This window comes from Homarus americanus, unplaced genomic scaffold (assembly GCF_018991925.1).
Source record: "Homarus americanus isolate GMGI-L3 unplaced genomic scaffold, GMGI_Hamer_2.0 scaffold21914, whole genome shotgun sequence".
NCBI lineage: Eukaryota > Metazoa > Arthropoda > Malacostraca > Decapoda > Nephropidae > Homarus > Homarus americanus.
Window position 1 is genome coordinate 1,232,069 of NW_024719665.1, and position 24,855 is coordinate 1,256,923.

At 42.4% G+C, this 24,855-nt stretch overlaps 1 protein-coding gene across 1 annotated transcript in view; it reads left to right on the plus strand.

The window, feature by feature from the left end:
• Positions 1-473: 473 nt before the first annotated feature.
• LOC121860234 (beta-alanine transporter-like) overlaps positions 474-24,855 on the plus strand; it is a gene marked incomplete at its 3' end in the record, with an annotated part of 54,299 nt that continues 29,917 nt past the window's right edge. Inside the window, 3 exon segments of the mRNA XM_042357322.1 lie at positions 474-719; positions 13,162-14,301; positions 20,346-20,538. Of these exon segments, the coding sequence (XP_042213256.1) occupies positions 14,096-14,301; positions 20,346-20,538 (399 nt within the window). The 5' untranslated portion in view covers positions 474-719; positions 13,162-14,095.

A 24,855-nucleotide genomic window follows, 5' to 3' on the forward strand; every position in this document is an offset into this window, starting at 1 on the left:
ACGCATCTTTAGTCATATGAATATTGTCAAGTTAAAACTTTGAAACAGACTTAACACCAAAAGTTTAAATGCAATACTAACTATCAAGTATGGACTAAGAAGGCATGAAAGTTGTTGTTATGATTGTTAACAGCATAAGGAAGTGTTGAAAAACAATGGGTCATTAAAGTCATATCAGTCATCACAACCACAATCAGGATCCTCATGAACTGCAACAACCTGAAAGTGACCAAGGACAAGATAAAGACAACGAGGAGGAGATTGCAGATTGGGAATTAGCAGATCTGGAATAATAGTTAGTAGTATCAAATCATTTGTACCAGTAACTTTTGTATAACTAATTCCTAGCACTTTTTGTTAGCTTCTTCCATAATTGTAATGCTTTCTTAGCGCTTTTGGGGCGTGAATAAAGCCCCACGTGAAATTTTCAGTTGGCAGCTATGCGTGAGGCCAGACTTGCCAGTGCGACAGACGAGAGACACAGTACAGACTCAGAGGTCGTCCGTTCGGGTTGTGTATATCGTTCCTCGCTCTCTCTTGGTTGTGGAAGTTTGCAAGTTTGTGAGTTGTTTGATGGTACGGTACTACTGTCGGATATATTACTCTCTGTATTTATTTGCTCTGCTTAGCATACCGTACGAAAAACTGCTTTAAAAATGCGGTATATTTAAAACAACTGATATTGTATTTAGAAATATAAAGAAGTTGAATTAACTAAGGTAAGTCACTGCATTGAACTTTTATTATAAAATAACTTGACCGGCTAGGCACTTTCTTTTAATTAACAAAGTTATTAAAAAATGGTCATTGAGCTGCGTAGTCTCAAAAAACATCACCTGTCTGAAGTTTATACATTATGCAGCTGTGATAATTCTTAACAGGTGTGAGTGACCACACTTGTCTTAGGCGTAACAGCAACAGGTGTGGTAGCTATGAAGGGGCTGTCAACAGGTTTGGAGGTTCTGGGGGAAACCCCAACAGATATACAGGTTAAATGGGTTAACTACAGCATCAGTTGGGCACTCTTACGTTACAGCAACAGGTGGGAGTTCAGTGTTACAGCAACAGGTGGGAGTTCAGTGTTACAGCAACAGGTGGGAGTATAGTGTTTCAGCAACAGGTGGGAGTATAGTGTTACAGCAACAGGTGGGAGTATAGTGTTGCAGCAACAGGTGGGAGTTCAGTGTTACAGCAACAGGTGGGAGTATAGTGTTACAGCAACCGATTGGGAGTATAGTGTTACAGCAACAGGTGGGGAATTATAGTGTTACAGCAACAGGTGGGGAGTATGAGTGTTACAGCAACGATTGGGAGTATAGTGTTACAGCAACAGGTGGGGTATAGTGTTACAGCAACAGGTGGAATTATAGTGTTACAGTAGGGAGTGACAGTTTGGCAAAGTTTTCAAAATCTAATTGCTTGGGTTGGATTATTTGTCTATCGGCCACGCTTAATTCCGAATATGTTTGAGTTTTTTACATCATTGCATTAGAGGGTTTGTGGATACTTTTGGTTTGGCATGAAAACGCAAAAAACTGTAAAAATAAAGGGACTGGCAATGTGGCACAACCTGTTAAAAATCAAGTTATTGAATTGGATTATTCGACTACTGTGTACACTGGTTCATAATATGCTATTGTTTTACAACTCAATGCGCTACAAATTATGCCGATATTTTTTGCTGCAAGCCACATGTATATAGTTTCGAAAATCAATAGATTCCGTGAATGAGGACATTCATGGAACATTACCAAACTCCGTATATGTGCCAATGGCAGGCCAATGGCAATATTTACAGAGTTTGTTGAGGCTCCCTGGACGGGAATGCCCTGAATTTATTCCACGGAATCTATTCACGCCGTTGGTAATATTCGTCCCAGGACTGATCAACGAATTCAGCCCAAGTAGCTTGACTTGGACAGTTAAGGACAAAATCTCAGTCCGTACTTTTGAATAAAATATTGTTCAATAGGTGGTGATATTGAAGTGCTGAAAGTTGTTTTTTCTGTGTTGTTTTGCAGTTAGTTCAAAGGGCCGCCACCAAGATGGGTCGTCCTAAGATTAGCAACACTCAGCTGCGCCAGGGTAACGATAAGGTGTTCGGGGTTCGGATGCCTCTGCCATCTAACAAGTTGCCTCTGAACAAGGAAGTTGGAAGTGCCCTGGCTTATGAAGCAGAAAACGAGAGGTTAAGGAGAAGAACAAATGCTTTTGATTATATGGATGCCACCAACAAGGTGACTGAGAAGGTACTGGATGTGTATAGGAAGGCCACTGTCCCCACTATCTCTGAAATCAGGGTGAAAATGAGAGTCCACGACCTGTGGAGGATGCGGAGGGAGACGATGATGATGAAGGGAAATGGACAGAAACAGAAAAGGAAGAAAACGAAGAACGGGAAGCTGAAGATGAGGTTCGAGGATATAGCTGAGAAGTTGTTTGATGTGGCAGACGACAGCAAAGTGCACGAACGAGAGAAAAGCTTCCTGGCAGCCCAGAGGAAACCGGGAAGGGAGGGCTGCATTGATGGCGTTGACAAAATTGTGACTGCCAAGCTGAAAGAAGAGAGGGAGAAGGAAGCGAAGAGGGCAAAGAAAAGGGCTGAGGAAGAGAGGAAAACTGAGAAGATGAGGTCAAAGAGTAAGGAGGAGATGGAGAGGATGTCGTGTAAAGTGTCGGCAGTGGATGACAGTGCTCAGGAAGAAGATAGTGATTATAAGGATGTCAATGACAATGAGTTCAAGGCTATGGTCGACAGGAGAGCAAGATCAGAGAAAAGGAAAAGGGAGAAAGAAGCCGAGGACAGGATCGGAGAAACTGCTGACAGGTTCAAGGTATCCAATGATGCAGTGGCTCACATCGCAAACACCATCAGAGCTGCAGACAACATCATAACTGAAGGGGACAAGTCTAAAGTGACTAACTGGAAGAAAGTGGAGAGAGTCAGGAAGAGGTCACGAGAACAGAAAAAAGAAAAGTTCAGGGGATTCAAGGTCAGAGGTCTCATGGTAGATGAGAGGATCAATGAGAACAAGATAGTGACTGGTGTAGGTGAGAAGAACCACAAGAGATTCGCCATGGAAAAGAGGGAAGACTGTGCAGTAGGGAGTGACAGTTTGGCAAAAGTTTTCAAAATCAAGTGGCTTGGGTTGGATTATTTGTCTATCGGCCACGCTGGTTCCGAATATGTTTGAATCTTTAACATCAGTGCAGCAAAAATATCGGCATAATTTGTAGCGCATTGAGTTGTAAAACAATAGCATATTATGAACCAGTGTACACAGTAGTCGAATAATCCAATTCAATAACTTGATTTTAACAGGTTGTGCCACATTGCCAGTCCCTTTATTATTTACAGTTTTTTCGCGTTTTTCATGCCAAACCCAAAAGTATCCACAAACCTTCTAATGCAATGATGTAAAAAACTCAAACATATTCGGAATTAGCGTGGCCGATAGACAAATAATCCAACCCAAGCAATTAGATTTTGAAAACTTTTGCCAAACTGTCACTCCCTAGTTGCAGCAACAGGTGGGAGTTCAGTGTTACAGCAACAGGTGGGAGTATAGTGTTACAGCAACAGGTGGGAGTATAGTGTTACAGCAACAGGTGGGAGTATAGTGTTACAGAAACAGTGGGTAGTGTTACAGCAACAGGTGGGAGTTCAGTGTTACAGCAACAGGTGGGGAGTACAGTGTTACAGCAACAGATGGGAGTTTAGTGTTACAGAAACAGGTGGGAGTTCAGTGTTACAGCAACAGGTGGAGTTCAGTGTTACAGCAACAGGGAGTTCAGTGCAACAGGTGGAGTCGGTTACAGCAACAGGTGGGAGTTCAGTGTTAAGAACAGGTGGGAGTTCAGTGTTACAGCAACAGGTGGGAGTTAGTTAGCAAAAGGGGAGTATATTGTTACAGCAACAGGTGGGAGAATAGTGTTACAGAAACAGGGAGTATAGTGTTACAGCAACAGGTGGGAGTTCAGTGTTACAGAAACAGGTGGGAGTATAGTGTTATAGCAACAGGTGGGAGTATAGTGTTACAAACAGGTGGGAGTATAGTGTTACAGCAACAGGTGGGAGTATAGTGTTACAGAAACAGGTGGGAGTATAGTGTTACAGCAACAGGTGGGAGTTCAGTGTTACAGCAACAGGTGGGCAGTGTTACAGCAACAGATGAGTTTAGTGTTACAGAAACAGGTGGGAGTTCAGTGTTACAGCAACAGGTGGGAGTTCAGTGTTATAAGCAACAGGTGGGAGTTCAGTGTTACAGCAACAGGTGGGAGTTCAGTGTTACAGCAACAGGTGGGAGTTCAGTGTTACAGCAACAGGTGGGAGTTCAGTGTTACAGCAACAGGTGGAGTTCAGTGTTACAACAGGGGAGTATTGTTACAGCAACAGGTGGGAGTAAGGGTTACAAACAGGTGGAGTTCAGTGTTACAGCAACAGGTGGGAGTATAGTGTTACAGCAACAGGGGAGTATAGTGTTACAGCAACAGGTGGAGTATAGTGTTAAACAGGTGGGAGTATAGTGTTACAGAAGCAGGTGGAGTATAGTGTTGCAGCAACAGGTGGGAGTTTAGTGTTACAGCAACAGGGAGTTCAGTGTTACAGCAACAGGTGGGAGTATAGTGTTACAGCAACAGGTGGGAGTATAGTGTTACAGCAACAGGTGGGAGTATATTGTTACAGCAACAGGTGGGAGATAGTGTTACAGCAACAGGTGGGAGTATAGTGTTACAGAAACAGGTGGGAGAGTAGTGTTACAGAAACAGGTGGGAGTATAGTGTTACAGCAACAGGTGGGAGAATAGTGTTGCAAACAGGTGGGAGTATAGTGTTACAGCAACAGGTGGGAGTTCAGTGTTACAGAAACAGGTGGGAGTATAGTGTTATAGCAACAGGTGGGAGTATAGTGTTATAGCAACAGGTGGGAGTATAGTGTTACAGCAACAGGGGGAGTATAGTGTTACAGAAACAGGTGGGAGTATAGTGTTACAGCAACAGGTGGGAGTTCAGTGTTACAGCAACAGGTGGGAGTATAGTGTTACAGCAACAGATGGGAGTTTAGTGTTACAGAGGTGGGAGTTCAGTGTTACAGCAACAGGTGGGAGTTCAGTGTTCAGCAACAGGTGGGAATTCAGTGTTACAAACAGGTAGGAGTTCAGTGTTACAGCAACAGGTGGAGTGAGTTCAGTGTTACAGCAACAGGTGGGAGTTCAGTGTTACAGCAACAGGTGGAGTTTAGTGTTACAGCAACAGGTGGGAGTTCAGTGTTACAGAAACAGGTGGGAGTATAGTGTTATAGCAACAGGTGGGAGTTCAGTGCTATAGCAACAGGTGGGAGTTCAGTGTTACAGCAACAGGTGGGAGTTGAGTGCTGCAGCAACAGGTGGGAGTATAGTGTTACAGCAACAGGTGGGATATAGTGTTACAGCAACAGGTGGGAGTTCAGTGTTACAGCAACAGGTGGGGTTTAGTGTTACAGCAACAGATGGGAGTTCAGTGTTACAGCAACAGGTGGGAGTTCAGTGTTACAGCAACAGGTGGGAGTTCAGTGTTACAGCAACAGGTGGGAGTTCAGTGTTACAGCAACAGGTGGGAGTATATTGTTACAGCAACAGGTGGGAGTATAGTGTTACAGCAACAGGTGGGAGTTCAGTGTTACAGCAACAGGTGGGAGTATAGTGTTACAGCAACAGGTGGGAGTATAGTGTTACAGCAACAGGTGGGAGTATAGTGTTACAGCAACAGGTGGGGTATAGTGTTACAGAAGCAGGTGGGAGTATAGTGTTGCAGCAACAGGTGGGGTTTAGTGTTACAGCAACAGGTGGGAGTTCAGTGTTACAGCAACAGGTGGGAAGATAGTGTTACAGCAACAGGTGGGAGTATAGTGTTACAGCAGGTGGGAGTATATTGTTACAGCAACAGGTGGGAGTATAGTGTTACAGCAACAGGTGGGAGTATGTGTTACAGAAACAGGTGGGAGTATAGTGTTACAGAAACAGGTGGGAGTATAGTGTTGCAGCAACAGGTGGGAGTTCAGTGTTACAGCAACAGGTGGGAGTTCAGTGTTACAGCAACAGGTGGGAGTTCAGTGTTACAGCAACAGGTGGGAGTATAGTGTTACAGAAACAGGTGGGAGTATAGTGTTACAGCAACAGGTGGGAGTTCAGTGTTACAGAAACAGGTGGGAGTATAGTGTTATAGCAACAGGTGGGAGTATAGTGTTACAGCAACAGGTGGGAGTATAGTGTTACAGCAACAGGTGGGAGTATAGTGTTACAGAAACAGGTGGGAGTATAGTGTTACAGCAACAGGTGGGAGTTCAGTGTTACAGCAAATAGGTGGGAGTACAGTGTTACAGCAACAGATGGGAGTTTAGTAAGTTACAGAAACAGGTGGGAGTTCAGTGTTACAGCAACAGGTGGGAGTTCTAAAGTGTTATGTTAAATAGGTGGGAGTTCAGTGTTACAGCAACAGGTGGGAGTATAGTGTTACAGCAACAGGTGGGAGTTCAGTGTTACAGAAACAGGTGGGAGTATAGTGTTATAGCAACAGGTGGGAGTTCAGTGTTATAGCAACAGGTGGGAGTTCAGTGTTACAGCAACAGGTGGGAGTTTAGTGCTACAGCAACAGGTGGGAGTATAGTGTTACAGCAACAGGTGGGAGTATAGTGTTACAGCAACAGGTGGGAGTTCAGTGTTACAGCAACAGGTGGGAGTTTAGTGCTACAGCAACAGGTGGGAGTTTAGTGTTACAGAAACAGGTGGGAGTTCAGTGTTATAGCAACAGGTGGGAGTTCAGTGTTATAGCAACAGTTGGGAGTTCAGTGTTACAGCAACAGGTGGGAGTTTAGTGCTACAGCAACAGGTGGGAGTTCAGTGTTACAGCAACAGGTGGGAGTATAGTGTTACAGCAACAGGTGGGAGTTCAGTGTTACAGCAACAGGTGGGAGTTCAGTGTTACAGCAACAGGTGGGAGTATAGTGTTACAGCAACAGGTGGGAGTTCAGTGTTACAGCAACAGGTGGGAGTTTAGTGCTACAGCAACAGGTGGGAGTTTAGTGTTACAGAAACAGGTGGGAGTTCAGTGTTATAGCAACAGGTGGGAGTTCAGTGTTATAGCAACAGTGGGGAGTTCAGAGTTACAGCAACAGGTGGGAGTTTAGTGCTACAGCAACAGGTGGGAGTTCAGTGTTACAGCAACAGGTGGGAGTTCAGTGTTACAGCAACAGGTGGGAGTTCAGTGTTACAGCAACAGGTGGGAGTTCAGTGTTACAGCAACAGGTGGGAGTTCAGTGTTACAGCAACAGGTGGGAGTTAGTGTTACAGCAACAGGTGGGAGTTCAGTGTTACAGCAACAGGTGGGAGTTTAGTGTTACAGCAACAGGTGGGAGTTTAGTGTAACAGCAACAGATGGAAGTTCAGTGTTACAGCAACAGGTGGGAGTTTAGTGTTACAGCAACAGGTGGGAGTTCAGTGTTACAGGAACAGGTGGGAGTTTAGTGTTACAGCAACAGATGGGAGTTCAGTGTTACAGCAACAGGTGGGAGTTCAGTGTTACAGCAACAGATGGGAGTTCAGTGTTACAGCAACAGGTGGGAGTTTAGTGATACAGAAACAGGTGTGAGTTCAGTGTTACAGCAACAGGTGGAAGTTCAGTGTTTAACTCAACCTTGTCCACTTAATCTGTGTAGTAGTGTATAAAAGAACACATATACAACTCTTATTAAGATATATTAGAATGTTTAACCATTATAACCTAACATAACATAACCTAACCTAATGAATTAAGGTTAGGTTGGGTTAGGTTAGGTTAGGTTAGGTTGGGTTATCGTTAGGTTAGAGAAGGTAAGCGTGAGGTCAGAATGGGTTAGGTTAGTGTTCGGTTAGTTTAGGCTAATATTAGGATGGATTAGGCCTGCGTTAGGTTTAAGTTAGTGTTAGGTTTAGCTTAGGTGAGGTTAAATTAGATTAGGTTGGTTAGCTTAGGTTATGTTAGGTTAGGTTAGCAATATGTTAGGTTATGTTATGTTAGGTTAGCGATAGGTTAGGTTATGTTATGTAAGGTTAGCAATAGGGTGTTTAAACTTAAGGTTGATGTAAGCTGCGATGGTCTCTCTCTCTCTCTCTCTCTATATATATATATATATATATATATATATATATATATACTTCATTTTTAGTCCATATAACACGCGGACTTTGAACATATAATCAACGACCTCACCAGCAAGGAATCGAACCCTCGACCTACTGGGTGTGACTAGGGAACGCTTACCGGCTAGGCCACAAGGACACTAAAAGCAGTTCTAGACTCTGTTATATTTCACACAAAGCCTGTTCATCGAGCTGATGGCGCCGTGAACCTCATTGGGAAACTGCCCGTGCCTCTTATGTGGTGTCAGTAGCATTTTACCGAATCTAGCTGGTATGAAACGCGAGGTACATATATATACTTAATTTTTAGTCCATATAACACGCGGACTTTGAACATATAATCAACGACCTCACCAGCAAGGAATCGAACCCTCGACCTACTGGGTGGGACTAGGGAACGCTTACCGGCTAGGCCACAAGGACACTAAAAGCAGTTCTAGACTCTGTTATATTTCACACAAAGCCTGTTCATCGAGCTGGGGCAGTAATAGGTAGGTGTGTGTTAGTATGAGGTAGTATTAGGTCGGTTTGTGTTAGTATGAGGTAGTGTTAGGTCGGTTTGTGTTAGTATGAGGTAGTATTAGGTCGGTTTGTGTTAGTATGAGGTAGTATTAGGTCGGTTTGTGTTAGTATGAGGTAGTATTAGGTCGGTTTGTGTTAGTATGAGGTAGTATTAGGTCGGTTTGTGTTAGTATGAGGTAGTATTAGGTCGGTTTGTGTTAGTATGAGGTAGTGTTAGGTCGGTTTGTGTTAGTATGAGGTAGTGTTAGGTAGGTGTGTGTTAGTATGGGGCAGTATTAGGAAGGTGTGTGTTAGTATGAGGTAGTGTTAGGTAGGTGTGTGTTAGTATGAGGTAGTATTAGGTCGGTTTGTGTTAGTATGAGGTAGTGTTAGGTAGGTGTGTGTTAGTATGAGGTAGTATTAGGTCGGTTTGTGTTAGTATGAGGTAGTGTTAGGTAGGTGTGTGTTAGTATGAGGGTATAGGTCGGTTTGTGTTAGTATGAGGTAGTGTTAGGTAGGTTTGTGTTAGTATGTAGTATTAGGTAGGTGTGTGTAGTATGAGGTAGTATTAGGTAGGTGTGTGTTAGTATGAGGTAGTATTAGGTCGGTTTGTGTTAGTATGAGGTAGTGTTAGGTCGGTTTGTGTTAGTATGAGGTAGTATAGAAGGTCGGTTTGTGTTAGTATGAGGTAGTATTAGGTCGTTTGTGTTAGTATGAGGTAGTGTTAGGTCGGTTTGTGTTAGTATGAGGTAGTGTTAGGTAGGTGTGTGTTAGGAGGTATTAGGTAGGTGTGTGTTAGTATGAGGTAGTGTTAGGTCGGTTTGTGTTAGTATGAGGTAGTATTTGGTAGGTGTGTGTTAGTATGAGGTAGTATTAGGTAGGTGTGTGTTAGTATGAGGTAGTATTAGGAACGTGTGTGTTAGTATGAGGTAGTGTTAGGTCGGTTTGTGTTAGTATGAGGTAGTATTTGGTAGGTGTGTGTTAGTATGGGGTAGTATTAGGTCGGTTTGTGTTAGTATGAGGTAGTATTTGGTAGGTGTGTGTTAGTATGAGGTAGTATTTGGTAGGTGTGTGTTAGTATGAGGTAGTATTTGGTAGGTGTGTGTTAGTTTGAGGTAGTATTTGGTAGGTGTGTGTTAGTATGAGGTAGTATTAGGTAGGTGTGTGTTAGTATGAGGTAGTATTAGGTAAATGATAAACTGTTCCTCCCATAAGGGCTAAAAATAATGAAGCCTAGCGTAGTATTACGGCCTCCCGCACTTGGCATCGTCTCCGTCGCGTTAAGCTGTGCCGTTTGTTTCCTAAATTATGGTAAACATCTCGCGTCTTCTTTGTTGACATGGTAGTTAATTAATTCTCTTTGCGTTGATTGAAGAGACAATGGAATACCTTCAATTGGCAATCATTTCGTGTCAGCCGATATCATTGACTTGCTCGATCCCATTCATTAACGAAGGCAACCAAGTGTGGTGACGTTTGGTGAATTAGTAATTAGTATTCCCATTATCGACGTCGAAGTACACAATATTAGGTCTCTCGCTTTCACCAATCAGGATGCACTTTATAGTACAGTCAATCGCATTGCGTCTTGTAATGCGATGAGGCCGAGGTAACGACCAATGTAAACAAACATCAACAGTACAATATTTTTGTTGTGATTTTTGCGCTGAAGATCAAATGTGATCTACGATACTTAATTGCAAGTAGAAGATCCACTGATGATGGTTTTTATCTATTTAAATGTATAGTTATTGTCTTTTGTTAGTGTCAGTATTTGTTAATTAAAGATGTGGCTGGGGAAGACCAACTCAGGAGGCATGTAAAGTGGACACATTATACAGTAGTTTAATGAGTTTGTACCAAAAATATGTGACGCTGTCTGCGTCTCTCTCTCTCTCTCTCTCGTATAACCTAATATAACCTGACCCAACCCTAACCGAACCTAACCTAACGGTAACCGAACTTAACCTAACCTAACCTAACCTAATTTTAACCTAACCTAACCGAACCTAACCTAACCCAACCCAACCTAACCTAACCCCTTAGGAAGCGGTGGGGTGTTTAATCATCAGATGAAAAAAGCTTGGGGGTGAAGGCTAATCTAGATATTATTTCAGTATATTAAAATCACCAAAACAGTCGTTGAGGAACCATCTTACCCGCCCCTGGCTGATATTGGGCCACAAACGTTGGTCATCTCGGCAATATTACGCTCATCTCCTTAAATTTTATGCATCATGGATTCATATTACTCTTTTGTCGTATATATGATCCTATGTAATTGGTCGCTTTACCACTATGGTCGTCCAGGGCGACATTTGTTGGTTGGTGTTATATCTGGTTTATTGAGTTAGCCTAACCTTGGGAGGAAATAGCCTACGTTATTGTGAAAATAGCCAAATTTGGGGAGGAATTAACCAAATGTAGGGAGAAAATAACCAAATTTAGGGAGATAGTAGCCAAACATGGTGGGTAAATGGCCAAACATTGAGGAAATAGTCAGGTTCAGGAAAGAAATAACCAAACTTAAGTGTGTATTAGCCAAGCTGTGTGTGTGTGGGGGCGTGTGCCTTACATATCGAGACAGCCAAACCCTATTCTTGCAAAAGCAGGAGAGAGAGAGAGAGAGAGAGAGAGAGAGAGAGAGAGAGAGAGAGAGGAATGTTATGAGATAGAAATAGCCTTCACGAGTTTGAATTAATTACAACGAACGACAGAAGCAACATAACATTAACACCGGGAAAATTATTGGAACGAACACAAGTCATCCAAAAGGAAAAGGACAAGAACTCAAAGATATGGATAATAAAGATGAAAATTAAAGACGATGAAGACAAAGACAAGAACTCAAAGATATGGATAATAAAGATGAAAATTAAAGACGATGAAGACAAAAAAAGACAAGAGAAAGAGAGAGAAAATAAAGACAGTTAAGAAAGTAAAAGACGAGGGAAAGGGAAAACATAGTCACAGGAACAGAGAAGCGAGTGTTTACATTATTGAGGAGGGGTTAAAGGTGGTTTCTCATTTCAGATTCAGAATTATTAAAGCAGAGGTGCGACTCGTGTCTTTCTCTATTGCCAATTTTCCTTTTCCCAATTTTTCCTGCTATTTTTTATTATTTCGCTGAGCTTTATTTTCTCTCAGTGTGGAAAGAGCTTTTTGGTTTTATGTTTTTCTTTGTTTTTTTATGTATTTCTTTGTGGATGTTTTTTGTTTGTTTGTGAATACGGTTTGTTTGTGTGTAATGTGTTTGTTGATATTGTTTGTTTGAAATGTTTTTGGTTTTGTTTATTGATGTTTTTTGTTCATGTTTTGTGTCATATTTAATTTTGTTCGTTTAATTAGTTGTTGATTAATTATAATTGTTCAATTTTTTACTTATTTATCATTTGCTTGTATTAATTATTTATCTATATATTATATTTTTTCATAATTTTTCATCTTTAATAAATTTTTGTTAATTTGTTGACTTATTAATTATTTAGTTTTTATTATTTTTTAGATTTATTTCATTTTTTCTGTTCGTGGCTTTGCAAAGATTATGAAATTATATATATTTTATTAGAATAAAAACAAGGAAAACAGTGTACAGTAATTATATAAAATATTATAATGTAATTAAGTTAATATAAAACAATAATCTAGTTCGACATTTATTACAATAGAAAAAGTGATAATGAAATGAAACTTTTTTATTATTATAAGAAAATAATTTAATCTACTTTTATAACAAGATCGAAAAGGAGATAATGACGCAATTAAAATGTTATTATAAGCAAATACAATCTACTTTTATTGGAAGAAAATGCAAGAATTTAATAAAATTTCCATTTTTATCAGAAACAAAATAGTAATATGTCAAAATTTATATAATAAAAAAAGCTAAAGTTATAATCAAAGTCTTATAACGAAAGGAAAACTTTGACTGTTTGGGTAAGTAACTAGGAGGTGATAAAGACAAGTTAAGGGGAGATAAGGAAATGTTGCCGTGTGAAAGTTTGAAGGTCGAGGGGGAAACTTGGTACTGTGGGTGCGGGGCGATAGGTGGGTGTGGGTGGAGGTGTGGGTGATGGGGTGTGGATATGTGAGATGGTTAAAGGTGTGGGTGATATGGGTGATGGTGTGGGTGGTGGGATTTGGTGATGGTGTGGGTGGTGGGATTTGGTGATGGCGTGGGAGATAGAATGGAAGATGGTGTGGGTGGGATGGGTGATGGTGTGGGTGGTGGTGTGGATGGGGTGATGGTGTGTGGGTGTGTGTGTCTTGGGGGGTGGTGGTAGTTGTAGAGGGAGTGTGGGTTTTTGAGGGTGAGTTGGGGGGGGGTGAGGTGCTGGTTTTGGTGGATTGAGCATAAAAGGTTGGCGGCATTCACCCCTTCCTCCCCCTAAATGCCTTTCCTGTCCTAATAACCAATTGTACCATTAATAAAAACGAAATAAAAAAAATGGATTACTTTTATTTAGTGAACAATGACTAAGAATAAATTTTATTTTATTTACAGGGCGTCGATGTAAATAAACAGAGCTTCCAGATAACACCAGCGAGGAGCCCGCCAGCCTAGAGTATACTAGTTAGGAGTAAGAGGATTTGTTGCTGTAGACCACAACTAGAGGACGCTGAACCATCTCACGCTAAGAGAGTTATTTTACCGAAGGATTGAACACCAAAGGGGAAGAAGAGATCATAAACAAAACCGGTCCTCAATGCAAACAGCAAAAATGTCCTCTATGCAAAAACTAGAAATAGCTTCTTTGCAAACAATAAGAGGTCTACTTTGTAAACAATAAAGCAGATATCCGTTGCAAACAATACACAGGTCCTCTTAGCAGACATCACAGACTCCCAGAAGTGCAAAGCGGTCCCAGTCCCATACGTCACGAACTTAAGGGACCACAAACTTCCCAAGAAGACCACAATCCATCCCAAGAAGACCACAGACCCCCCCCAACAAGACCACAGACCCCCCAAAAGACCACAATCCACCCCAAGAAGACCACAAAGACCACAATCTCTCTAATAGTTTACAAACCCAGGACCCTCTCTTGTAACCTTGACCATTGTTCTTACTCCTGACTTACACTTGACCCTCGAGAACGTGTCATCAACCATTTAACTAACAAGATCTCTATTAATTTCCATACAGTCACATTAACCTCCCACATTCCTAGTGAGCTTTACCCAGTGGCATTAACTTCTTCACAGAGCGGTTAATGTTTGCATGGCGCCAGTTTAATGATCTTTCCTCTATTCCATTAACTTTTATAGAGTCCCATTAACCTCTCCATAACTCTCTCCCCTCCCCTTAACCTCAACACACCACCACCACCTTTTTACCATTACCACAAACTATCAACCTTTCTACCTCAACCTAGCCACCACTACCACCACCACAACCAACAAACCCTCTTCCTCCTCCCTAACTCCTCTTCTCCACAATGGACTTCGACGAGATCCTGCCTGACCTGGGGGAGTACGGCACCTACCAGAAGCTAATCCTGTGGTTCCTGCTGCTGCCGGGGACGATGCCCTGCGGCTTCCACGCCTACAACCAGCTCTTCATGGCCTCCACCCCCGACCACTGGTGCCTCGTGCCAGGCCTCGACCACACCAACCTCTCCCTGGAGGTTCTCAAAAACCTTAGGTGGGTGTGAGAAGCTGTTGTTGTTGTTTGAGATTAAGTAATACCGGACTCGGAACCTAACCTAACCTAACCTAACCTAATTTAACTTAGACTAACTTGACCTAAGACTGGATTAACCAACAGCCCACACGGCTGATAAGTGGCGAAAAAAAATATTCCAGCTTACCCTGTTTAACCTAACCTACCATAACTTAACTAATTTGACCTAATGTTAATTCAACCAGCGTAACCTATTTAACTTAAGCTACACTAACTTAACCTAAGTTAAACTAACTTGAATCTATTATTAATTAAAGTAGCTGAACTTAACCAAATTTCCCCCTAATCTAACCTAAGCTACTCCTAACATACTCGTAGTGTACCTCTAACCTAACCCAACCTAACCCAACCAATCTGTACTTAAGGCGTAGAGTCCTGAGCGTAACTTTGATGTCATTTTTGGTTCATGTAACTCAAGTCATAAAACTACCTGAGGGATATTCTTCCATCATCAAGTTATGAGGACTGTTCTTTCTTTCTTTCTTTTCCTCTGAGTTCGCTGGGAAGACGAGAGAATAAATGCCAGTTTTCTTGCTGACACTAAATGTAGGAGCATCGAGGCAACCATTATTCATGTACAATTACGTTGGACTGGCCATGTTACCCGCAGGGACAACAGTAGACTGCCAAAGCAGCTACTCTACAATAACCTAACGATTGGGAAACGTGTGTGTGTGTGTGTGTACAGGGTGGTGTAATGCGTCTAGTGTGGCAGCATTATGTTAGTGTTAAGGTGCAGGCACTGCTTGCTTCCTCTCGCTTTCATCTACCGCCGCTGGCTAGCCCTCCTGGCGAACAGAGAAGCCGCTGCATAAGTTTTCCCCTGCCAGTACACAGTCTCTTCAACATCAAGACTCCTGCTGTGTCTCCTCGTGGCAACACACGGTAACCGGGTGCCTCGTGGGCCCAGGCTAGACCAACAGGGGATTTCGGAGTAGCAGTGGGCCCCAGAGGGATGGCACATAGGCCCACTGGCGCCTACCAACCACTGCCCCGCTGCCTTGCGGATTAAACTTGGTAGGTATAAGGCTATGGGTGTAAACCCCAAACGAAATATCTGCAGTGGAGCCCGACATCAGAGCTCCAACAAGACCCCAACGGCGGTATAAGCAGAAAAGATGACCACCATGGAAATCCAACAACTACACTGGCAAACGAACGCAATGCATGATGGACAGGCTACTTAGGCGAAACCCAACAAACTGGGCTATCGGTAGTCCATTGTAGCTCTCCCTCTCCCCAGTCGTTGCAACACTTGCACCACTGGATCAGGAAAAGGGAGAGTCAAGATGTGTGGTTGCAGTCTGCGCTCCTGCCTCACCACATAAATCAAGTCGTGCACAGCCATCATCCACCTCATCATACTCCTCATCATCATCAAACTCTTATGCCCCAAAATTCCTATGGCGACGGACGAGTGGCGATGGGGACAGACAGAGATGACTGCCGGGAGTCTCTAGTCACAACTCTGCACATGGGCGGCACAGGTAAGATGATCGCTTACGCACTGAGATCAAGGCACCATGGCAATCCGGTCCTGTCTGTGCGACTGAGCAGCCCTTTCGAGGAGCCACTCTGCTCAACCCACATGAGGAGGGGGCAAGAAAAGGTGCCCTAAAAATTGTCTGCCTAAAGAACCACCCTGACTGGGCAATCGCACCCAGTAAGGTCATCCTAATGCGGTCGAAAACAATTATAATCCCAGATCAAAACAAAAACAAACTATACAGCCTCTTATGGTCACTGCACGGAATGTCAGGACCCTTTTGGATACTGGCACAAGTGAGCGTCCTGAAAAAAGAACCGCCCTCGTGGGAAAAGAGCTGTTTAGGTATAAAATCGACATAGCAGCCATTAGTGTGTCCCGGCTCCCAGACAAGGGTCGACTCACAGAACTGGGGTCTTGCTATACCTTCTTCTGGAAGGGTAAGCCTGCTACGGAGAGAAACGGCATTCATGGAGTTGACTTTGCCATCCGCCAATGCATCCTGCACAGACTAACTGAAATGCCTGTTGGGATCAATGAGCACCTCATGACGCTCGGAGTCCCACTGAATCACTCGCTTCAATCCATTTTCATCAGTGTATACAGTATGCCCCAACACTGGATGTAGAGGATGACGTCAAAGAGGCCTTTCATCCAGACCTTGACAGAATGCTAACCTCTATCCCCAGAGAAGATAAGGTTGTGCTCCTTGGTGACTTCAATGCTAGAGTTGGCAGAGATGCTGACATTTGGCAGGGAATCATAGGGAGAAATGGACAAGGCAAGTGTAATCCCAACGGCCTACTCCTCAGCGAGTGTGCTGCACACAACCTCACTGTCACCAGTACCTTCTTTAGGCAGGCCAACAAGTTGAAGGGTTCATGGCAACACTCACGATCCAAACACTGGAATCTCATTGACCACATCATTTTCAGAGAAAGAGATCGCGAGAGGTCCTCATTCCCTGACCCGAGCCATGTGTAGCTCAGGCCAATGCAATACTGATCATTGGCTCGTCAGGGCCAAGGTTTCACTTCAGGCCACGCTTTCGCTTCACGTCACCCCAAAACGGTGAAGCCAACAAGCCTCCAGAAGTCTTAACACAAAGCGTCCGGAGGATCCAGCGGTAGCACATACTATACTGCCAGATTCTGGGTTCACTAATTCTAAGGGATAACTTAACTTTATTCTTAATTTTAAGGTCGCTGCCACCAGACCCCCTCTGGACAGCATATAGCTCGTTAGGTCGCGGGCAGAGCAAGCTAGGCATTGGGTTGGGTTTTTCATTGACCAAATCGGTAGTGGGAAGAAGGGTGAAACAACAAGCATGTCTTAACTAATTTATTCTTTAAAACATATTGCATCCCGGCAATATACAAGAATAGTTGGCCTTCCTCAGAAGAACAACTATGACTTACGTTATACTGCCCAACAACACACGTCTTACACCCATACTTAACAATCACTGACCTCCTTATCTCGGTCATTCCTTCTTACACTGACGCCCAACACAACAGACTGCTCCACCTGTTAGAATATAGCACCCTGGGTTACAGAATAGCACCACATCACCACATTACAGCACCATATCACCACATTACAGCACCATATCACCACATTACAGCACCATATCACCACATTACAGCACCACATCACCACACCACATCACCACATTACAGCACCACATCACGGCACCACATCACCACATTACAGCACCATATCACCACATTACAGCACCACATGACCACATTACAGCACCACCTCACCACATTACGGCATCACATCACCACATTACAGCACCACATCACCACATTACAGCACCACATCACCACATTACAGCACCACATCACCACATTACGGCACCACATCACCACATTACAGCACCACATCACCACATTACAGCACCATATCACCACATTACAGCACCAGATCACCACATTACAGCACCATATCACCACATTACGGCACCACATTACAGCACCACATTACAGCACCACCTCACCACATTACGGCACCACATCACCACATTACAGCACCACATCACCACATTACAGCACCACATTACAGCACCACTTCACCACATTACGGCACCACATCACCACATTACAGCACCACATCACCACATTACAGCACCACCTCACCACACCCCGGTTACACTCCACATCTACAGGTATGGAACTCCTCACTATTTCTAGGTTCACATATCAGGCACCTCGTTTGCACACAGCTCTTGGTGGGTAGAGAGGGGTACTTCCCAAGTAACTATACCAGTACTGTTTCTACTCCTGGTATTCTAGGTCGCTCCAAGTAACGACCGCGAATCATCTCAAACATACTATTATGTGCTCCTCTTCCTGGGTGGTGATATGCCGGGAATCCACAGGTTCACAGTGGAAGAGCATAACGGTGTACACCTCACATGGTGCAGCCATCACGGGAGTAATGGCCGATGTTCTGAAGACGCTCAGAACGCTTGGTACCTGTTTGGTGAGAAGTTGGGGCATCACTAAGAATAATGCCTGAGGGGCTTTCATCACCCCACACTAGTACACTATGACTTCACTTAATAACATCAGGCAAGGTTTTGAGATGTAAAAACTGCTAGATAAGTCTTTTTTTTAGGGCTGAATATAGCACGATGAGGTTCACTGACCTCTTTTGGTGAGAAGTCGGGGCATCACTAAGGGCGATGTCCCGTTCCTCTCACTGATTTAGGCCTACAGTTTCCAATCTTTAATTTTCACTTTGATTTCGTATGGTTCTCACATGAACACTTTCCTATTTATTGTGACCTTATGCCTTATAAATACATATCTTAATCCTAAATTACATACTAAATTCAGGATGTGGTTTGACAGTTCCTGGGTAAATTAATTGGGCAATATCATCAACTCAAAACTGTAGTCCGGGCACAAGTGATGCTAACTCTGAACAAAAGCCGCGCATCGAATGTTCATAGCGTGGGTATATACACTTCACTTAAAACTGTAATTAGGGATCCTCCCCTCACACATTGCACTCGTTGAACACAGACATAAGATACACTGATCACTGTACATGTCGTGGGTATACATCACACGAGATAACGAGGTGTATTAAGTTCACACCGATGCATACAAGATATTTCCTTTGAAGTATAGTTTCTGGATCACTTCCAACACTTCACGTAGGTCTGATACATTTATCCTTTTTCCAAATGAATGTTCTTTTACAGTTCCATCTGCTACCTGCGGTAGCCATTTCACTAATGGTTCACAGTCGTCAGTAGAATGACCTTCATACACGATCTACACTTAGCCCTAATAGTACACTAGTTCGTATCGATTGGACTCTCCCAACCATCTTATAGATACCTTGAGTTCTCCTTAATGCTATGAGTACATACACTTAATATTATATACCCGTACCTGGGTATAATTCATCAAATAATTCATAAACATTCAGTAGGTGAGTTATCCTTTATCAACGTTTCCCGTTTTCTGATATTCTACAAGCAAGGTGGATTTGAATGTAAGGTAGCGTAATATGAATTAAAGAGTTTTTAGGGATGACAATGATGTGCGCAGTACAATACTTTCAGAGAGCAGCTCGAACATGGGCTGATAAACAACCCAACAACAAACAACCCAAATCCTAGTGCCAAATGGGGTATTTTCGACACTGTCATGACAAAAACCCACAGAGACCCTCGGCCAGATCGAAAGAATACACCAGAACTGGTTTGATGAAAATGACCCGGAAATCAATGCACTCATCGAAGATAACGATGCTGCATTAACTGACTGGCAGAACAACCCTCAGTCTCGACCAAAGCTCAAGAAGATAGCGGTGGCCCAGCGTGAACTTTGCAGCTAAACACAAGATGAGGGAATTTTTCATTCCACTAAAACATTTTATGGGCCAGTCACTCATTGCCCAGCCCCCTCCCGCTCATCAGACTGTAACTCCCTAATTAAAGATGAAGAAGGCCCCCTTCAGCGTTGGAAAGAGCACTACCATTCTCTGCTCAACCGAAGCACTGATGTGGATGTCCTGACTACCCAGCAGGTCCCTCAGTATCCAGAGCTGACCCATCTCAGCTATCCTCCGTCCCTGGATGAGGTAGTTACTGCCATCAAACAGAAGTAAAATAACAAAGCCTCAGGGTCTGATGGAATCCCAGTTGAGGTGTATAAAGCAGGAGGACCTCTGCTTACCAACCGTCTTCACTCTGTTATTATTAATAATAATAATAATAGTAGTAATAATAATAATAATAATAATAATAATAATAATAATAATAATAATAATAATAGTAATAATAGTAGTAATAATAATAATAGTAGTAATAGTAATAATAATAGTAATAATAGTAGTAATAATAATAATAATAGTAATAATAGTAGTAATAATAATAATAATAATAATAATAATAATAATAATAATAATAATAATAATAATTAATATTATTAATAATTAATATTATTATTATTATTACTATTACTATTACTATTACTCCTTCTCCTTAATACCCTGGCAGCATCCCGTACGACAACACCTCCCAGCAGTTCAGCCGCTGCCAGAGGTACGACTACAACTTCACAGTTCACCTGGAGAGCCTGGATGGGGGAGGAGAACAGGTCGTGAGACCTCCTGAGGGGGCCAGGGTAGTGCCATGTGATCGAGGATGGCACTATGACCTCGAGAAGCACTCCACTTCGGTCGTCTCAGATGTAAGTACAAGTTTGTGAAGGTTGTTGTGAAGCACCAAGGGCCTATTTCTTATTTGGTCACATTTTCTTTACTTCTGCTATAATGTTATTTTGAAGGGTTGTCTGATTTATTTATGTAATAGTGTCAGTGGTGTTTCTTCACCGAGGTTTCTGTTGAGGTACGAACGTGAAGTGGGAAAATTTACATGAAGACGTTTCAATGCAACAAGAAATGGATTAGGACATAGGGCGAGTCTGAAATAACCTAACTTCACCTAACCGAATCAAATGTAACCTAACGTAACATAATCTAACCTAACATAACCTAACTCAACCTAACCGACCTCTAAAACGTGTGGAGTGATGGTTAAGGCTCGAATTCAGAATGGCGGTTTGAACCTGGGATTTGAGCTCGGCTCAGGCGTGTGAGTCGGGATTCGTCGATCCGAGATTTCCTGCAGTGGATTACCCATATTCAGAACATCGGCTTGAACCCCAGATCGGATAATCTGTTGCATTTTCTTCAATTACGAGCAAGGCTTCGAACACTGAAATTCCAGCCAACCGCCTTTCATTTACACCATTACGACAGCCAATCACCACTGAGAGCAATGTTTACAAGATTATGGCGGCAACTATGACTCGACGAGTTTTTACGGAGAAGAAATATCTCCTTGCACATCCTAAGTTACTTTTGTTACTATAATTACAATCAACTTATAATGATTTACGGTACTTTGTTACAACGTAGCTGTGTTGTTATATAATAACAAAGAAATTCATAGAGGAAGAACAATTACATACAAATTGTAGATATAATCCTGGACAGGTGTCAGTATTCATAACCAAAGCACGATGAACCAATGCAGGGCGTATTAACCTGGCTAGGTTAGGTTAGGGGTTTTTTCTGTTCTTTTAACCCCACATTTCCCCTGATATAGTAACGGAAAAGTCTTTCCTTCATTAATACATTAAAATCAAAATGCACTTAACATTTTTTTTAGTTATATTGAAAATACATCAAAATAGTTTTCCTGAAGAAAAACACCCAAAATAAAGATGCATCAGCGTTCTTTACTTTTACCTGCTTGATCTTCATGGACCACAAACACGAAAGTATTTAATACATTATCATAACTCATTCAATAACCAGAATTATTTTAACCTGCAGAAACTTTTCGTTGCGAAGAATATCAAAGCAATCATCAGCTGATGAATGGGAGGTAAAGGTGCACCAGAGCCAACAGGTCTGTCAAGTAGATGCTCCATATCACGGAAAATATTACCGAAATCTCCCTTGCTGAACCTATATCGTTGTCTGAATTGTGTCATCATAAAAACTGATAGAATTCTGCCTATCTACCATCAGTCTTCTCTCTACAAAATTTCCAATTTGATGATATTGCCGAAAACCGCGCTCTGTCAAAATTGAATGACCGATCGACCGCTAAACCTGCCTCCAGGCTGGATTAACGCGAGGATCGAAAAATCCGTTCCCAAACCCTGTTTAAACCTTCATGCGGTTTCAAACCAGCGTTCTGAATTTGGGCCGAGGTGTATTTTGGCGTCTAAGCGCGTGCACGTGTGTGTGTGTGTGTGTGTGTGTGTGTGTGTGTGTGTGTGTGTGTGTGTTTGTTTGTTTGTTTGTTTGTTTGTTTGTTTGTTTGTTTGTTTGTTTGTTTGTTTGTTTGTTTGTTTGTTTGTTTGTTTGTGTTTGTTTAATTATTTTAATGTGTAATAATCTATATTGTCATTAAGTCTACTTGCATTTACGCTTTGAGTATGATGATACCGTACTCAGGTTTCAATTCATCATACTCCAGGGGTTAAAACATCTTACTCTGTGTGGTTTTGTATTGAGCTCATGGGGCTAAGTCATTATATTGATAGATATATGTGGGAGGCGACACACACACACACATACACACACATACACACACACACACACACACGGGGGTGAAGAACGACTTAACCAGCGGGGAGATAAGTGCCACTTGAGCGTCATAAGGTAAGCTGATTGTTGCTCTTCGCACGCTGGTGGGATCCGGGAATCGATACCTTGTGGGCGACACACACTTGAAATATTCACCCCCTGTGACTTACCTCGTGTGGAGGCGAAGATACATGCATATTCACGCATACGACAGAGAGCAGACACGCGTTCACCCATGTCTTGCTGAGGATGAAGGAGGGATTACTAGTATACAGACAGATATATACACAGACAAGTTTTCACAGCTGTCGTGCCGCTTTGTGCATGGGATTTTTTTTTTTAAAGTGTAACTTATCATCTCTGTTCATAGTATATTTTCTGCCTTTTGGCTGCCATGTTATCCTAATAAACCGTTAATTATTATTATTATCATTATTATTATTATTATTATTATTATTATTATTATTATTATTATTATTATTATTATTGCACACACTGCTGATAGCTACTGATGGCTAGTTGGCAGTGAAGGCGTGACTGCCAACTAGTCATCGTATAATCATCGGGTGAAACAAACTGGGGTGTCTACTCTTCAGGTGATCCTCTTTTTGTTTATATACTGTACATAACAAAGGGGGCTTGTTATTACACTATTAATTTTACCTCTTGAATCTCCCCCAAATATGTATTCTCACGGTGCTTCTGTGGTTTACATTGGTTAAAGATATTTTTTTGTGTCGAGCAATGATTAACCTGCTGACCTTGAAGAGATTATTTCATATTTTGGTTAAGCAACAGTGTTTGAATATTACTCATCTTAAAACCTTACATACATACATACATACATACATACTGTATATAGCTGAGAGTCGTGTAGCGAAGACAGGTTGCTGGTGAGTGGAATTCGTGTCCTGTCATAATCCATGTTTAAAAAAATGTTACGCGAGCCTACGTGTTCATTGTCGTCTCCCTCTAGCCGGTGAAGTAGTGTGTGTGTGTGTGTGTGTGTGTGTGTGTGTGTGTGTGTGTGTGTGTGTGTGTGTGTGTGTGTGAGTGTGTGTGTGTGTGTGTGTGTAATAATAATAATAATAATAATTAACGGTTTATTGAAAAAATTCTGCAGCCCGAAGGCTGAAAATATACATTGGACATAAATGACTTATTACATACATTGGTGGTTTAACAAAAGCCTTCATTAGAGAAAGGTAAAGGAACATACAGTGAACATACAGATTAATGTAGGTGTTGAACAGCAAACTCGTAGTGTAGTAACTCCCTCCCTGATGGTGTTAGGAGGAATTCACGTGGTGTAGTAGTTCCCTCAGATGGTGTTATGGGGGACCTCACGTGGTGTAATTACCTCACAGATGGTGTTATGAGGGTCCTCACGTGGTGTAGTAATTCCCTCACAGATGGTGTTATTAGGGACCTGACGTGGTGTGGTAATTCCCTCACAGATGGTGTGATGAGGGACTTGACGTGGTGTAGTAATTCCCTCACAGATGGTGTTATGAGGGACATGTGGTGTAGTAATTCCCTCACAGATGGTGTTATATGAGTGAAGTTTGGTCCCAGGCCTTCCTATCGTAGACGAATTAACACATCGCTGGTTATCACGGGCCGTTATCACTGGGACCTGGGACCTCACTGCTGACTGTTACTGCTGAGTTGATCCTCACTGACTTAAGCACTGTTCACTTGTTTAACACTGGTTCCATTCTTTCCCTAAATGAAATTGTAACTCTGGCGAGAACTTGTTGATATTCCGGTGGGGAGGAGGGTTCAGAAGGGGTTGGTATGGGGGCCAATTCTAATAGTTGACCTGGCTGCCTGGGAGAGGAGCACAGGTACGTCTTGGACCCCTTCGGTGGTGGCGATGTGTGTGTGTGTGTGTGTGTGTGTGTGTGTGGTTACAAGATTATAGGTGTAAGGACCCATGAATAATAATAATAATAATAATAATAATTAACGGTTTATTGAAGAGCTTGGCAGCCAGAAGGCTGAAAATATACAGTTACATATTTGGGGCATGGGTTACGAATTACAAATAATATACGCAACATAAGTGACACAAATATATAATAACTAGATGGGGAAAAGCTCAAACTACAGTTCATTTCAACATAGTGACAGTGCAAGGAGTAGTGTTTACTGGGAGTGAATACACTGATTTATTACAAGTTATTGATAATTTTACAATGGTTGGGACTGGGCTGTTCTTATAGCGACAGTCTGTGCACGTATGGGCTGGATGCAGTTGTGGTGTCGAACAGCAATTCTCGGGACTAGGGATCTCAGGTGTAGTAGGAGCCGGTGTCGGGGATGGTGTAGAAGCTTCTACCAAATTTGCAGATGAGGTCGTGGTGATGGTCAGTGAGAGTCGAAAGGGTCAGTATGTTGAGCGC